General features: G+C 32.6%; 3 protein-coding genes across 7 annotated transcripts; 1 reads left to right on the forward strand and 2 right to left on the reverse strand.

Annotated features, from left to right (window-relative positions):
• Positions 1-169: 169 nt before the first annotated feature.
• On the reverse strand, positions 170-3292 carry LOC128387591 (glucose dehydrogenase [FAD, quinone]-like). The gene has a single exon (XM_053346796.1). The coding sequence runs from the start codon at positions 2646-2648 to the stop codon at positions 828-830; it is 1821 nt and encodes a 606-aa protein (XP_053202771.1). The 5' UTR covers positions 2649-3292; the 3' UTR covers positions 170-827.
• An 898-nt stretch (positions 3293-4190) lies between these two features.
• On the reverse strand, positions 4191-8912 carry LOC128387589 (uncharacterized). 4 transcript variants are annotated; one of them, XR_008325118.1, is made up of 6 exons: positions 8611-8912; positions 5520-8333; positions 5314-5384; positions 4824-5013; positions 4628-4702; positions 4191-4489 (listed from the first exon to the last, which is right to left on the reverse strand). XR_008325118.1 is itself a non-coding variant. In XM_053346794.1 (5 exons), the coding sequence occupies exons 1-4, from the start codon at positions 8796-8798 to the stop codon at positions 4636-4638; spliced, it is 2991 nt and encodes a 996-aa protein (XP_053202769.1). In that variant the 5' UTR covers positions 8799-8911; the 3' UTR covers positions 4191-4489; positions 4628-4635. The 4 variants fall into 4 exon arrangements, 3 of the variants coding, with proteins under 3 accessions (XP_053202769.1, XP_053202767.1, XP_053202768.1); XM_053346794.1 differs by lacking the exons at positions 4824-5013; positions 5314-5384 and having other exon boundaries at positions 5520-7938; positions 8017-8333; positions 8611-8911; XM_053346792.1 differs by lacking the exons at positions 4824-5013; positions 5314-5384 and having other exon boundaries at positions 8611-8911.
• Positions 8913-9596: 684 nt separating this feature from the next.
• On the forward strand, positions 9597-14068 carry LOC128387573 (putative uncharacterized protein DDB_G0277255). Of its 2 annotated transcripts, XM_053346774.1 has the most exons (4): positions 9597-10621; positions 10778-11030; positions 12732-13128; positions 13190-13384. In XM_053346774.1, exons 1-4 carry the CDS (start codon positions 9775-9777, stop codon positions 13247-13249), a joined length of 1557 nt encoding a protein of 518 aa, XP_053202749.1. In that variant the 5' UTR covers positions 9597-9774; the 3' UTR covers positions 13250-13384. The 2 variants fall into 2 exon arrangements, with proteins under 2 accessions (XP_053202749.1, XP_053202748.1); XM_053346773.1 differs by having other exon boundaries at positions 12732-14068.
• The last annotated feature ends 3087 nt before the right edge of the window (positions 14069-17155 follow it).

The following is a 17155-nucleotide window of genomic DNA, read 5'->3' on the forward strand; positions in this document are numbered from 1 at the left end:
CAACTACAATTATGATATTAAATTGATAGAAAAACAATTGATTGTTAGATTATTACAATTTGTATAATAATTAACTAAATAATTAATTAATTATCATTTATCTTTATTTTGTCAATATGAATAAAACAAAAACAAACCAATTGAAAAAAAGTAACAAATTTTTTTCCCTTTTAATTGCAATCAACATTTTACTCGACGTGTTTACTAATTAAGGTAAATTAAATTCAAATCGCTTCAGGCTAATATTAAATTTAGAAACAAGTTAATTGTGATTAAATCATAAATAAGAAGAAAAAATTTCTTTTCATCTTTAATTATAATTGTAATCACTTTTTACTTCAACATTTAAACGTTTGAAAAGTTTTAAAATTGTTGATTTATTTATGGTGATGATTAAATGATTGTGATGGCAATTTAAAGTTGATTTTTGTTAATTGTTACCAACGATAATGATGATTATGATTATGATGATGATGATGATTATGATGATGATGATGATGATGATGATGATAGACCTAATGGACTAGAATCATTAATTATTTGATCTTAAATTGTTATTAATCCGATTGCTGGTTCAACAAAAGGCTTAATTGTTCATGTTGATTGTGGTGGTTGTCGTCTTAATGATGATGAAGTTAATGATTAAGATGCGGATTAGGATGATGATTAAGTTGATGATTAAATCAATTTTGTCTTTTACGGTTTTGAGCAAAAAATGTTAACATTAAAATAAAGCACTTTTCATGTTAATCCGTTTGAACAATTAATTGATTGGTCACTTGATTAACTTTTAGTCTTTTTTTTGTGATTATGTGTGTTGATAGTGATTAAAGGTGATGATTATATTTAGATGATTTAATTAGATCAGCGGCTTTTTCAGCGATCATTATTGTTGGAGCGTTGGTGTTTCCCGAGACGATTAGTGGCATGATGGAAGCGTCAACGACTCTTAGGCCACTTACACCTCCTAGGACTCGGAGTTGAGGGTCAACAACGGCTGAAGGGTCGAGGGGTGAGCCCATTTTACAAGTTCCAACTGGGTGATAAATAGTGGCCGTGAAGGAACGGGCGATACAGGCCAGATATTCGGATGACCATTGAAGGTACTCTTCACATCCTGGGAACATGCGATCGTATAATTTAGGACGAAATTTTTTAAATGCGTGTGAGTATCCAAGTTGAATCGCGAATTTCATTGAATCAACGACCACGTGGATATCGTTGTCCGCCGTTAGATATTGAGGGTCAATCAAAGGAGCGGCAAATGGATTGCGAGATTTTAGACGAACCCAACCTCGACTTTTAGGTCTCAATAAAACGGGATAGACTGAGAATCCATCTTTCTCCGTGTAAGGTTGATAATATTTGGTCCAAATTTCTTCCTTGATACCAACTTGATCTCGAAGGGATTTCCCATCGTCGGACATTGGTCCACCAGCGATAAAATGAACCTCAACATCCGGATAATCATCGGTCCAATTTGCGAATCGAGAATTAACAAAACCAAGACCTTCGATGGCACCGAGCGAGGTTAAAGGTCCTTTGCCGAAGGTAAAATAGGTCAAAACGTTTTGTGGATTAGCGGTTCGCTCCTCGACAATAGAGACTGGCTCTTCGAGAGAGAAATGAATTCCACCCGGATAAATGTGATCTTGAAGGTTTTCACCGACCGGAAGATCAGCAACCACTGGGATACCGAGTGATTCAAGGTGATACCTTGGACCGATTCCCGATAACATGAGTAACTGAGGTGAATTGATTGCACCCGCTGAGACAATGACCTCACGTTTGGCAGTTACTTTGTGCATGATACCAAAGTGACTGAATCTGACACCTACTGCTCGTTTGTGAGCGTTGAACAAAATTTTGGTCACTTGAGCAAAGGTCACAAGTCGTAGGTTAGCTCGGTGCTTAGCGGGTAAAAGAAAAGCTTTAGCGGTTGAACATCGAGCTCCGTGACGAATGGTACCTTGTGGGTACATGAAACCCGTTTGTACGGGTCCGTTAACGTCACGAACTTCATAGCCCAACGGACCTGCAGCATCAAGAAAAGCTTTAGCTAAGGGAGTGGGCGAAGGTGGAGTGGAAACTGTCAAGTAACCACCTCGAGCATGCCATGGTTTAGATCCTCGAATCGGATCTTGATTATCTTCCGATTTTAAAAAGTACGGATAAATTTCGTCCCATGACCAACCGTAACACCCTTGGTTGTAAGCCCAATTATCGTAATCCCGACGATTGGCACGCACATAGAGCATAAAATTGAGAACTGATGAACCACCAAGAACTTTACCTCTTGGCCAGTGAGATCGACGACCTCTCAGGCCAAAACACGAGGCAGACTGAGGTTCCGTTTCATATGCCCAATCAAGGGGAGTCTTTTGTAACGATGTTGTACTAAGCGGGACATCGGTCACAATAGATTCACTTCCACCCGCTTCAAGAACTAAAACTGAAATACTTGGATCCTCGGTCAGTCGATTGGCCAACACTGACCCAGCTGAACCCGAACCGATGATAATATAATCATAAACTTGATCCCAGGTCGGACCTGAGACTGGAACCGAATGATCAATTTGCCGAATCAATAAAACCGTCGCTAGAGGTAAAAGAGCGGGTAATACTGGACTGATCACTTCGAGGGCCATTTGAACACTAAAACTAATTTCTGATGACGATGAAAATAATTAAGATGATGATTAAAAAAAAAAAGGACGAAACAAAATAAAAATCCTTTAATTGTCACATAAATGGTTATTAATTGGATTAACCCAATGAATAAAATAAAAGGAAACAACAATTAACTAATAATCATCAATCCAAAGTGGTCAACGTATCAAACTATTTGTAAATCAACATGAAAGTGAGTTGATTACAAGGATGAGAAAGATGATAAATATAAGATGATGAAGATAACGGTAAAAAACTGCAACAGAAATCAGATCAACAGGTAAGAGAAGAAAATAATTTCGTATTCAAAGTAAAGAAATTGTTTTCGAAATATTAATTTAGTTATCATCCTCATCATCATCCTCATCTTTATCATCATCATCATGGTATAAAAGTAATAAATAAAGGTAATGAAATTAGCATCATGTAAAAGGATGAAGATGATGATACATTTAGTCAACGGTGAAAACCGGTCCATGTTTATGTTTAGAGATAAAATTTACCGTTATTTTAGCTTTGGTCATCTAACTTTCATCTCTCTCTCTCTCTCACCCTCTCTTTCCTGGCTCCCTTTATCTCCTCCGGCGTCCGGTTTTTAGATACTGACCTAGTGAGAGATGGAGATAAGTTTAAGTTCATTAAACGCAAATACACAAAAAGTGTGATGATTAGCCTACTCTTCATTTATCATCCTCATCTTCATCATGTTTTTCAAACATTATATTGGCTTCTTCATGATTAAGATAATTTCCTGTCAACTTTTCAACAATTTAGAAACGTTTCCGTTTTTACTTTCATCAAAACAAACTGACCTCAGGTCAAGCACCTAACACGAAGCTCATGATGGCGATGATAATTGTCATGACACTTTTATCATTAAAAGTAAACTTTAAATTGTTGTGTCAAGTTTAAATCTAAATTAATGTTTATAACATTGGAAACAATTTATATAAATTGTTACACTTGATGGTTTGTGAATTTGTTTAATCATTTGGTTACTTTGAATTAACTAAACTAATTCAGGGCAATTGATTAAATTCATGGTGATGATCATCCTTGATTAAGAGTAAAAATCTCATCACAATTAAATTGTAATTGATGTTGAGATTTCAATCAATCAAAGTTAAAATAAAAACTGGATTAAAATTAAGGGTTTAAGGATAGAGGCGAAAGTAATAATTAGAGTTAATTATTAATAGCTGATTTAAAGGTGAATTAAATTTGGTTGATTTTTGTTATTTTATCAAGAGTTTAAATTGTTAATCCTTTGATTGTTGTTCTTGATGAAAATATCTAATCAAATAAGAGAGTTTAATTTGATTCCAATTCTGTCAGAAAGATTAATTGATTGGATTGAAAGAAGAAGAAGAAAATTGATTGTTGATCCAATAGAATAGAATTACAATTAATTGTTAATCCGAACAGATTATCAAGAATGATTAATGTTTCATCTCATTACAATTAAATTTGATTCTTGATTATCGAGACAAATTTAAATAACAAAAGAGAAAGGTGATTCATTCATTAAGAATAATTTTAACTTTTGTCTTCACTATTTAATCGTTTTGTATTAAATTATCGGTGTAATTTGTATATGATATCAACAACACAGAGAAAAAAATATAATTAAGCAGCAAAACGATTGATTGGCTTATTGGTCAGTTTGTTTTCGATCAAAAAATTTGTGTGGTAAACATCAATTGATGGTCAGTTCATCGTGGTAACAATAGTTTAACGGAAACCAAATCGATATTTATACTTTGCGAATCTTTTTCAATTCTCTTTTCTTTAGTCTTTTTAGTTTGGCAGTTTTTTTAATCTGTAATCAAGAAAAACAAGAGATAATTAGCTTTGGAAAACAGAAAAGGATAAAGGAAGATCGAAATCACGATTAATTAGTGATGATAAAAATAATATTCTATTAATTCAGTGAGGAAAGTGATTAAAGTCTACTCACTGGTTGTACTATCTCAGCTTTACGCTGGTTTTCCTCTTTGCGTTTTCTGGCCTCCGCTCGTAATCGTCTCTCTTCCTGCGGAAAAGGTAAAAGAAAACATTCACAAATAATTAGCTATATATTTCGAAATCAAATTAAGGCCTAAATTAGAATAATAATAGAGAGAAAATTTGGACAAAAGAAATTAAATAACAACCTCCAACTTCTGTTGACGACGTGCTTTAGATTCATCATCTCGTTGCTTGATTGCTTTTCGCTCCGCTTTAATTTTCATCTTTTCTGACCAATTACTACGAGCCAAACTTGTCTTAATTGAGCTAAATCGTTTCTTCTTTTCGGCGTTTTTCGACTTGATCTTAGAATTGTTTTTCTTGATGTTACCAGTACTAATCCACCAAAGAAAACAAAAGTCAAATTAATTATAAATATGTACATTGATGGATTAGTGATTTAAATGAGCGATGCAAAGAAAAAGCCAAATTGAGGCAAAGGGATAGAGAGAAAAACGTTATAAAGGTCAAAAAAGTGATTTAAATATCAAATATGATAAAGAACAAAAAATTCGATTAAGTGATATGAAGATTGTGTGTGTCTTTCGATGTTGTGATAAGATGATGGATTTATATATGGATCAAAACGGTGCGAGCAAAGCAATCAGTGGGCAAAGATTTGTTGGCACAACTCACAGTAAGTTGAAGATTATTGTAAATTTCATCTTCGAAAACGGGAAAGTGTATTGATTTCTTTCTGAACATAACTGAAAAATAAAGTATAATAGGTAAGATTATATTTATGAGAATATCAGAAAAGATAACCAGAGTGTTTGGAACACTATTATTGTTAATGGATAGTTTTTTTAGTAAATTAAATAAACTAATCGAGTAACACTTACGAGTTACAATATAAAAATAATAGCTCATCGTTAACTCGTTGAGTTGGATGAAGTTTAAATTTCTCCAGGGATGTAACAGAGGCGGGAATGGATAGAACCCATTTTGCAAGGTGGGAAAGTTTCGGGAAATCATTTTGATGCTCTTTCCACCATTGGAGTAAATTGGTTTCATTACATGAAGTTAACATGGCGGTGATGTATTTTTCCACTTCGTCCACAGAGTCAACTGCATTATCTTCCCAATCTGAGAAGTCAGATCTTGCTTTTTTAGCTGAAGCTGCTATTCCCTCATCGGTTGATAATCGAGTATCAATGTAAGACCGAACTTGGGAATGAACTTCTTCCCGTTCTTCGGTGGTTAACATTTTAAGGTACCTAAAATTGGGCCATAAAAAGGTTGCAATTTTGTGAAGATGGTGAAGACTGAAATGCTGTTCGAGACCAAGTTTGAGGAAATTTTTTATCGATCCCAAAAATGGTGTCTCTTCAATTGGATCATTGGTTGTACTTGTTGTGGTGGCGATTCCAATTGCAGGAATCAATGCTGTAACTACTAGTGAAGATGATGATGATGGAGATGTTGGTGAAGTGTTGGTTGTATTGGTTGGTGGGATTTTCGTTGTGGTTGTGCTTGGTGTTGGTGATGATGCTGCCGCTGTTGTTGTTGTTGTTGTTGTTACAGTTGATATGGTCGAGGATGATGGTGAAGGTGATGATAATTGGGTTACATTGATGGTTACATGGTTTGTAGATACATTGAAAAGTGAGGTTGCATTTAAAACTTTTAAAAGCTTATGGTACCAAAGTAATACATGATTAAGGGTTGGGTATTTGTTACATTGTCTCAGTTCAACAGAGGCTTCTTTAAAAATAATTAAAAGATCGACAATATTTTTAATTAAATCAATGTCAAGGGTTGAATTTTGCATCTCAAAATTATCACGATTCAATAAAACGGTATTCATTAATTCCCATTTATAAATCCAGGTAACGTTTATGGTTATCGGGTCAAGTTTAATTTCCGCTTTTAACTCGGCGCAAATGATGCGGCAATTTTCAACCAATTCACTAATCATTTCATCATTGAAAATTGTTGTCTCAATAAGTTGATCAATTGTATGGGCAATTGAGGGTAGACAAATGTTAACACCATCAAAAAGTCCACCTCTGGAGACAAAGGTAAACTTTGCTAATCTTTCCTCTTCATTTAAACCATAATCGTTAAGAGCAGTTGTAATAAATGAATTAATATCTTCATTGGAAACGGTGGCACTTAAAATTGATTCAACTAATTGCCAATCACGGTTAATATAATAAGCGGATAGGATACAAAGGGTTCCTTGGGTATCACAGACAAGGGAACCTCCCATGTTACGGGCAATTTCATGGTCTAATTGGATTCTAATTGTTTCCTTGACTTGGAGAAAATGTTGATTCATGTGAAGTTGAAGTTGATTTACATCGGGTAAGACTAAAGTAGATCGTCCATATTGTGATCCAAGAGAGACCAAACTTTGAGCAAGTCGTTTAAAAGATTCACTGGTAACCGCTTCAAGACCAACCAATTCACTGTAACAAAATTGGATAACTTTCTCTCGAAAATCTGTCTTGGCATTTACAATTTTAGATGATGATGGTGTTGATGATGATGAGGTACTTGAAGGTGCAATTGATTTATTTAGAATTGATGATGATGAAGGTGGTCCCATTGGCGATCTTGGTGATGAGGTTATCGTTCGGGTGGGTGATTGTTGATTAGATGATTGGGATGAAGATGCATTTTGTTTGATGGAACCAGAGGTTAAGGAATTGGTATTATATGATACAATTTGAACAATCGCTGAATCGATTTCAGCTTCATTATCATTTGGTAATATTATTCCCGATTGATCGTTAGCCGGATCAGCTGGACAATTGGGAATATGTTTTCTTAATACTGCAGGAACTGATTTAGGATCAGTGGCACGAATTATATTTTTACATTGTTTACAACGAACATAACCAAGGACTATGTTGGTGGTTGGATCGATAATCTCTTCGAAAATTTCCCAAACTGGAGTAGCTCGACTTTTAGGCTTTTGACGAAATAATAGAAGAGATGTTTCAATGTTTGATGAATTTTTCCTTGCAATGTCTTTAGATTTACAGGTATGTCCGGTTATGTTACGAATATCTCGTTTAATTAGAGCTTTACATTCCTTACATGAGAGATAACCAACAGACTCCGAAGTGAGAGCATCTTTAACTTCAGTAAACTTTTCGTAAACTAAAGACCAGCTGATAAATGAGCAATCATCTCCTCCAGATCCTATTGTTGTTGTTGTGAAATTATTTATTCCTCTTTTTACTAAAGGTAAAGATGATGCTGATGGTGATGGTGATGATGATGATGATGATGATAATGGTGATTGGGAAATTCCTGGTTTGAAATATTTTTTACTATAAGTTTTTAATTTAGTCCCATCAGGGAGAATAGTAAAAGAAGAATCATTTTTACCTAATCCTCCTCCTACATCTCCATCAACACCACCTCCTGATCCTCTTAATCCGGCCAATATTCCAGAATCAGATGAATGGGAATTGGCAAAACAGGGATGACGCCTCATGTGTGAGGTACCAGTTATTTGACCATGATAACGGGTCATAAAGTGACACATTTTACATCTTACAATACCAGTAAATTCTGAATTCTCCGTGTAGGCAATCTCATCAAAAAGAGACCAAACCTCGGAAGAGGCATGAGAAGTTCGGGTTCGGGTGAAACATTCTCCAGCTTCAAGTTTGGCCAAGATAATTGGTATCTCTGGAAAAGTCCTGGGAAAGGGCACATATTATATATATTCAAATTCTTGAATAACAAATTTAAAACCGCAAAAGAAAAATTCTCGTATTGTAAAACAAAAAAACTGGAAAAACTTAACAAAACAAAAATGATCCATATCCATATAATCGCATTGAAAATCATGTTCATCGATTGCATGATGATTTCATTTCATCATCTCATCACAACAGAAAAGAACACAAAACCGAGAAAAATAGGAAGACAGAGCGAAAGAAAGAGGGAAAGAGAAGTAGAAATAAATAAACTTACGCTGCTAAAGTCCGAGGACTAGTTATCGGTCTACCAACTTTACCGGCCGTTTTTCTGCGGGTTGGGATCGTTTCCACTTCTATCGGTGTTGGTAAAGTAACATGAGTGACAGTCGTCGCCGCGTCTTCTTCAACGATAATTTCACCCGTATTCGGATCAGTTAGATCATCTGGTTTATCTAATTCCATAATTAATTACCTTTTATCGCCAATAATCAAAAATAAAACAAATAAATATTAATATCAAAACAGAAAATCGGTTAAAAGAAATGAAAATGTTTCTATTTCCGCCTCCGAGCGTTACCATGGAAACGAAAAAGCGCCATCTGGATGTGGAAAACCGGTAATTACAAATAGCGAAGTCGAAAATTATTTTCTCTCAATAAAAGTTAATCAATTAATAAAATTAATCCGCAAGCAAAAAGTAGAGAAGAAAATTTATTTCATTAGAATGGAAAATTTTTCTCTTAATCAACTTGATTGATTACCAAGTATTAGCCAAAATTTCATTGGAAAACTGGTTAATAACATGGAAACAAAGAGAATTCGTAAACAATTAAGAACTTTTAAAGTTCTTGTAATTTAAAAAGAGTAAATTATTCAAAGGGTAAGAATAATTTTCTCCAATTAGCTGAGTAAATAATTGCGGAAGAATTTGAATAGACTTTTAGGAGAAAAGAATAACAACAAAAAAAATGACAATTGAATTCGAACTGCGCAGTTCTAATCGAGTTCTAACTTATTATTATTACTTTTTAGGTCCAACCTTCAATTTCGTATACAATCAAAGCAGATAGACTTGAATTTCCTCCTCCCACCGAAGCTTAGAATCCTCTCTCTCTCTCTCTCTCTCTCTCTCTCTCTCTCTCTCTCTCTAGAGGTAAGGGAGTGGGAAAAGGAGGGAGGGTGATAAAGTTGATCTTCGAGTTATAGGATTTCAAGTTCTAATATGAGTTCTAATCAGTTGTAAAGTGAATGTCGACTAAGTGAGAGTTGAGAAAAAGTTTGTTAAAAAATAAAGAAAATCCCTTGATTAGATTTGACCATTTAAATTGATTTCTTTGTGAAACTTTCAACAATCAACTAAATTTTCGAGTTTAAAAAACTGTTGATAAATTGGTTGTAATTTCTTTCAACAATTGGTGACAATTAACGGATATTAATCATGTCAACTTCATCTCATATTGATTCTGATGCATCTTCATCAGATACAACAATCACAATTACTAATCATGATTGTGTTAATAATGAAAATAAAGTGATTAACAAATCATCATCATCATCAAGTATAACAACCACAACAACAACAACAACAATTAACTCAATAAATTCAACACCTTCATCGTTAATTAAATGTGATAATGGTAAGAAAGAGTTGTCATTTGGAATTGATAAGTTAATTAATCAATCAAAAAGTAAACCAAACAATTTGGATAACAATAATAATCATAATAACAATCATGTTAATCATCATCATCATAATCGTTCACCATCACCAATCAATGAAAATATGAATTCAGATCATTCAGATAATTCTGATGATGATGATATTGATCAAGATGATGATGATAATAATAATGGTGCCGGTGGATCATCATCTCGATCATCATCTGTTAATACAACAACCGATCATCAACTTAATCATCTTAATCATCATTCTAATCATCAAAGTAATTTGGTTCGTTCAATGAATGTTATGCTTTATGAAGGCGCTTTCAGATCATTTCTTAATCATCCTCATCACCCTGACAATTATAGTCATTTACAATCTTCGGGAGCAATTAAATTTGATCAACTTCATCCTCATCCTCACCTTGGATATCATCCTCATCATTTATCATCATCAGTTAATCATTTAAATGATTCAGATTCACCAAGGATTAGTTCATCCTCCTTATCATCATCTTATCATTTTGATTCAAACAATCAAGTTAATCACAATGGCACCAACTCTAAATCAGGTGATCTAAATTCAGTGTCACTAACTAATATCAACGGTGGACCAACAACGAGTGAGTAATTATCGATAATTAAATCGAGAAAAAAATTGTTCGAACATTTGGATTTCGAAAGACAAAAAGTTCTTTTTTTTTCTTCAATTTCATTTCGTTTTCGATAACTAATCGAAGATTATTTTATATTTCTCTCTCTTTTCGAACTCAATTTAGTATCGCTTCCATTAGTCCACGGATTACCCCCACTTCCACCTCGAAGAATAGGTCATCCGTATCAGAATCGAACCCCACCTAAGCGAAAAAAACCTCGAACTTCATTCACTCGAATTCAAATTAACGAACTAGAGAAACGTTTCCAGAAGCAAAAGTATTTGGCCTCAGCCGAACGGGCGACCTTAGCTAAATCGTTGAAAATGACCGATGCTCAGGTCAAAACATGGTTTCAAAATCGTCGGACAAAATGGAGGTAAGATGATTAATCTTAATTGATTAGATTACCATCAATTAGTAACAGTAGAAAATAATTAAACAAAGTCAAAGAATCAATTCTCTTCCTTAATTAATATCATAATCAACTAATTATCAATTTAACGATCAAATTATAAACCATTTGAATTAACTTTATATTTTAATTGTCCAATTGCTTGAGGATAATATTAATTATCAAAAACAATAATAATAATAATTAATATTAATGATTATTAAAATAATTGAATTGATAGTTAGTCAATCAAATGATTAACAAACTATTGAATTGTGACAATCAACAGCAATCAAATAGTCAGAAAAATTGCCTCAGGCATAAAATCATGAAAAAAAAAGTTGTTCAACTTAATTAAATCAACATGCTAACAATTTAATCAAATTATCACTCAATCACTAGATGTTAATAACAATCAATGAAGGAAGCAAAAAAAAAATTGTTACAATCAAATTAAATCAATATAAAAATTGATTATTATTCTTGCAACAGAAAACAATCAATGATTAATTAAATTGTTTTACTTTTTTATGTTGCAACAATTAAGGTACCAAGCATTTAGCAGACAGACAGATGATTTAGTTAATTCCCCTGGTTTATTTAAATTGTTACCTTAATAGTAACAATTTAAGTAAAGTTAATAACTTTGTCGTCTCCAAAGTCACACAAACATGATTATTATTATGGTTGATTATGATTGTGATGATTAAAGAGCAGCAACAAATTGTAAAAGGCTTAAGATGATCAGTTGAGGCTTAAGTCCTCATCCTCATCCTAATCATCATCATCATCATCATCATCATCTTCATCATCATCTTCATCTTCATCTTCATGACAATAATCAATTGCTACCCTATTATTATGATGAGAGAAACAAAATATCAATTTGTTGGAGTAAAAGTAACAATCAGTTAATAACAGTGAGCGAAAGACTCACAATTATGGCCATCAAGTTGTACAGGTAGGAAGATGACAATGAAGAAGATGATAATGATAATGAAGACGAAGATGATGATGAAGATGATGATGATGAAATCGCTGTTAGTGATAAACCAAAAGGTTTATTATTAAAACAATGTTATTGTTTTTTGAAAGAAAATTTTGTTTTTGTCTAAATCCAATGTTAATCCTCACTCACTTGTGAAAGATGAGGATAAAAGGAGGATTGAGATACAGATGACGATGATGATGATGATGATGATGATAATAATCAAATGATGACATTTTTATTCCCAACGGTACATTTTTTTTCCTCTGGATAATAGTTTTATCAAACACAAACTCGAGGCTCACAAAGACTTTCAAAGTTGCATAAGTAGTTAAGTGTGTGTGTGTCTTTATGGTTGATGATGATAATGAAGATAATCAATTTTTAATTGTTCATCATGATTAAATAACAGTTTATGATAATTACCACTGATATTGATCAATATTCACCGTGAGTATTTTTATCAATATTTAAAGGTCCATGGTAAATGTTTCCAGTTAGTAAAAGTTTTCCCTTGACGATGATTTTATTTTTTTTTGCTCTGTTGATATTTTATTGATTCTGACTGTTGACTTGATGTAGGAGTGTGTGTGTAATTATGTGTAGTTGTTTCCACTCCTCCTGTTTATCATCATCATCATCTTTTTATCATCTTTTATCATCTTTTTGTGCTTCTTTTTTTATTGTATCTTCCATAGGCGACAAACAGCAGAGGAAAAGGAGGCTGAACGTCAAGCCGCTAATCGGCTGTTGATGTCTTTCCACGCTGAAGCTGCTTCGGTTGGCGGTGGTCCTGGTGGTGGAGGTGGTGGTGGTAATGGTGGTAACGGTGGGAGCGGTAATAGTGTTGGAGGCTCTGTTGGTAGTGGAGGATCAAAGACAAGTTTCTATGGTGGTTTCAATGGTCCCGATGGTTCATCTCTTGGTCTTTTATCAACTCATCCTCATCACCATCACCATTCACTTCATCCACATATGCATCATCATCCTCATCATCAAATACATCATCCTCATCCGCTTCACCATCATCCACAACATCATCATCATCTAATGACCACAACTCCAGTTTCTACCACTCATTCAACCTCATCCTCTGTAAGCTCAGCATCTTCTTCCGCTTCCGTTTCAATATCATCAACCTCATCTTCCTCTCCAGGTAAATCAACCAATCACGCTGCAGCCGCAACCGCCGCCTACCTGTCCAGTTTACCTTTGAATGCATTGAAAAATCTGCAACCATGGTCATCGGTGGCTGCTGCCGCCGCCGCAGCAGCAGCAGCATCCGCATCCTCAGGAGGAGATGGTGGTGGAGGATCAACCAATGGATTAACAAACACCAACAGTAACGGAGGAACCAGCGGTGGTGGAGCAAGTTCATCGACATCGTCATCATCTGATTCCTCTCATCATACACTTTCCGCCGCCACAGCATCACATTTAGCACTCTTAGGATGTGGTAATCCAATGTCGGAATACCTTCAACCACCTTCATCTATGGTCTCACAAATTTGTTAAGTAAACCACCTTCCACTCACCACCATCAACATCTTAAACCTTTAATATTAGTTAATCCTAAATCCTAAATGAAAACAATTAAAATTAATGAAAAAAATTCCATATTCAAAACTTTCACTTGCTCGAAAAGTAAAGTTATCACCTTGTTAACCCTCATCATTTCCGCTTCCGCTTTCGTTTCCGAGTTATCATCCTCATCCTTTGGATTAAAAGTAATCGCCATCAACTCTAGTCTGTATTTAATCATCATCATCTAAAATCATCAACAATTAACTTTTCAATTAATGTTCCTTTTACCCTTAAATAACAACTTTTTATTCAAATAATCAATTTTAATCATAAACAATTAGAAACGGTGCTTTGTTCCTCCAATAAAACAATCAATTTAATCATCAACAATATTTATTCCAACAATTAGTTAATTGTTATCCAATGTTATCAACAAAACTGAAAACAGTCAGTGACAAACAAAAACAAAAAACAACAATTAAAAATTAAACACAAATTAAAAAACTTATACATACTTTTTGTTTCATATATAATCAATTGATCGGGAACAATTAAGTTAACAACAATTAACGGTTAAATATCAAGTTAAGGTTAAAAGGATGGACTCTAAGGTTAGATTTAAATTGTTAACAATTGCAAAAATTAAAATTGCAAATATAATAACAAAATTATCATCATGATGGTTGAAAAGTGACAATTAGTGAAACAATTTACCTCTAATGTGACCACAACAATTTATTAAACAGCAACAATCAAAACTAATCATCAACCACTAACCCGTATGAAAGGAATACCAATCTAATTAATTCAGTTACATAAATACACTTAATTATATATCCACACACACAAACAGATAAGTACAAGTTGATTAAGTTAATCAGATTGATTGGAAAGACGGTAATTATGATAATCAACTAATTGCGAGAGAATCAAAATTATGGAGGGAAAATTTTCCAAATTTATCTACCTTTCCAATGGAGATGACAGGTTAACCCATCACTTTGAATTAAATCATCATCATCATCTTCATCTTCATCCTTATCTTATTCATCTTTTAAATCATCTTTATCATCCTTATCATCTTAATCATCATTGAAAGATGATGATGATCATCATCTTAAATATTATCGATGAAAACATTTAAATCTTTTTCCAATAATTTTCATCTTCTTCATCATCCCTGACATTTTATCAACTTTGACAATTTATACCTTTTATCATCTCCATCCTCATCCTCATCTTCATCCTCATCCTCATCATTTTCCCATTTAAGTGAGCATGATAAACTTTATCATCCTCACAACTTAAACAATTTGATATCAATTTTTTGTTTCTCATCATTTATATTGATCATATTAAACTCATACAAACAAAAAAGTTTATATCAAAATAATGTGATACTAATTTGATTGATCCTGTTGATTTAATAGTTATCATTATCATCAATTGAACAACCAACAATTAAGTTAATCATTATAATTTAAAAGCTCAAGTATAAATGTTAATAACCAGAGAGATGTAAATTGATGATGTTAATGATGATACTTGATTTGCATAATTATAAATCTGGTTACAGGTTTGGTTTTCATTTCATGTTGGTCACTTTGTTTTTCCTCATCAACTTGGGTGTGACTTGGACTCTCATCATCCTCATCCTCATCATCATCATCATCATCGTCATGATCTAACCTATAAAAAGGTAAATTCAATAATCATAATTATTATTATGATGATGATGATAAACCAGAAAATACATTTACTCATAAAGAATCAAAGGTGAACCTGTTTTTTAGTTATAATCATCATCATCATCATGATAATGATTATCAAATATAAAACAATGTATTAAGCTTATAGGTAATATTAATGATGATCATCATGATTGTTATCATGATAATCATCATGTTAATCTGGTAAAAGTTAATTCAAAAAGGTTGAGTTTCATTTATCATGAAAAAATTGAATCTCAATCTAATTGTTGTTGAAAAACAATCATTATTTAAATAGTAAACTATTCAAATTTGATTGTTTGAACAATTTAACACAAAGTAAAACTTATCAACTTAAATTATGATTATGATTATGATTATTGTGATGATTATGATTAGCATGATGATGATTAACCATCAATAATTTATGTTGAACACCTTGATCAAAATTAATAATCAACTTCAATTGTTTTCAATCAGAAACTTAACTTTGTTTCAATTGTAAATTATGATTGTTAACAATTAAATTTAATTTCGATTGGAATTAAAAACCAGTTAATGATAATATCTAAATAACAATTATCTTAATTGTTAGTTAACAAACACCTTGAGACGTTTTCCTTTTCTCGAGTAAAACTTATGATTAGAACTTTTTTTTTCTTGGTTTTTACAAATTCGAGAAAAAAAGTTTTTCTCTATTACAGTTTATTATCAGCACTTAACAATTTACCTTTCGGACTATTGATCTCTTTAAAGTGACCAGTACTTTCAGGTATAATTAGGACCACAAAGAGATGACCAAAGATGATTTGGTCAACCAAGTTAATCAACTGTCTCACCATTAACAATAATTACACTTAAATTATCATTGATACTAAATACTAATCATTTACCATCAACACTAATTAACATAAGTACGAGATGATTATATCAATGATTAGATTGTAAATTGTTGATTGTGAATATTTAACTTGATTGTTGACCATTAACTTTTTTTTTACTTTTGAAAATTAATCATGAATAATAACTAAAACTAATTATCTTTAATTGCTTCAAGTAAAACTTAATTGTTAATGGTTAGCAAAAATTGATCATTCAAATTAATATCATTTGGATGATTTAAAACCGGATTAATTAAACAACATTTACAGACAACAATTAATTTTAATCACTCTCTCTCCATTACATTTAAATCTTAATTGTTGTCTTTAATCAGGTTACCTTAAAGATGCAACAATCAAACCTTAATTTAATCACTAATTATGATGATTGGTCAATGAAATTTGATTTGGAAAGGTTTTAAATTGTTATATCAACCTTTTTAATCAATTGATTTTCAACAGTTAATAAGCAATTAAACTCTTATCATTTCTGATTGTTGCAACAAAAAAGCAACATTATCAATATCCTTCATCAATGATTAAAACTGTTAGTGAGACAATTAAGTTAATCATTACCACCAGGATGATTACGGAAAAAAAATTAAACTTTATGAAACTAAATTAAGTGTCAAACTAATTAGTTTAATTTGCGAAGAAAATTATTTTCGCTAAATTGTTTTAATTGCAATCAAGTTAAGACAAATTTTCCCCAAAATCAGTGTAAACTTTAATTGTGGTTTAATGGTAACAATTTAAGAAACATCAAAACCTCCCCTTAGGTTTGGTGATTAATTGTTAGATTCAATTAGTTGATTTAGTAAATAAACAGATGATCAATTAATAGATTAATATAATAATTTGTTAACTGTGTGTGATGATCATTGGATAAACATCATCAATTTGAAATGGTCAACAATTAACTAACTACTATTAACGATTACACTATTAATCCATGTAATTAACGCCATTTACAACACAACAGTTAAATTAAAAAAGCTAAATAAGTGA

This window comes from Panonychus citri, unplaced genomic scaffold (genome assembly GCF_014898815.1).
Source record: "Panonychus citri isolate SS breed McGregor unplaced genomic scaffold, ASM1489881v1 Contig00092, whole genome shotgun sequence".
NCBI lineage: Eukaryota > Metazoa > Arthropoda > Arachnida > Trombidiformes > Tetranychidae > Panonychus > Panonychus citri.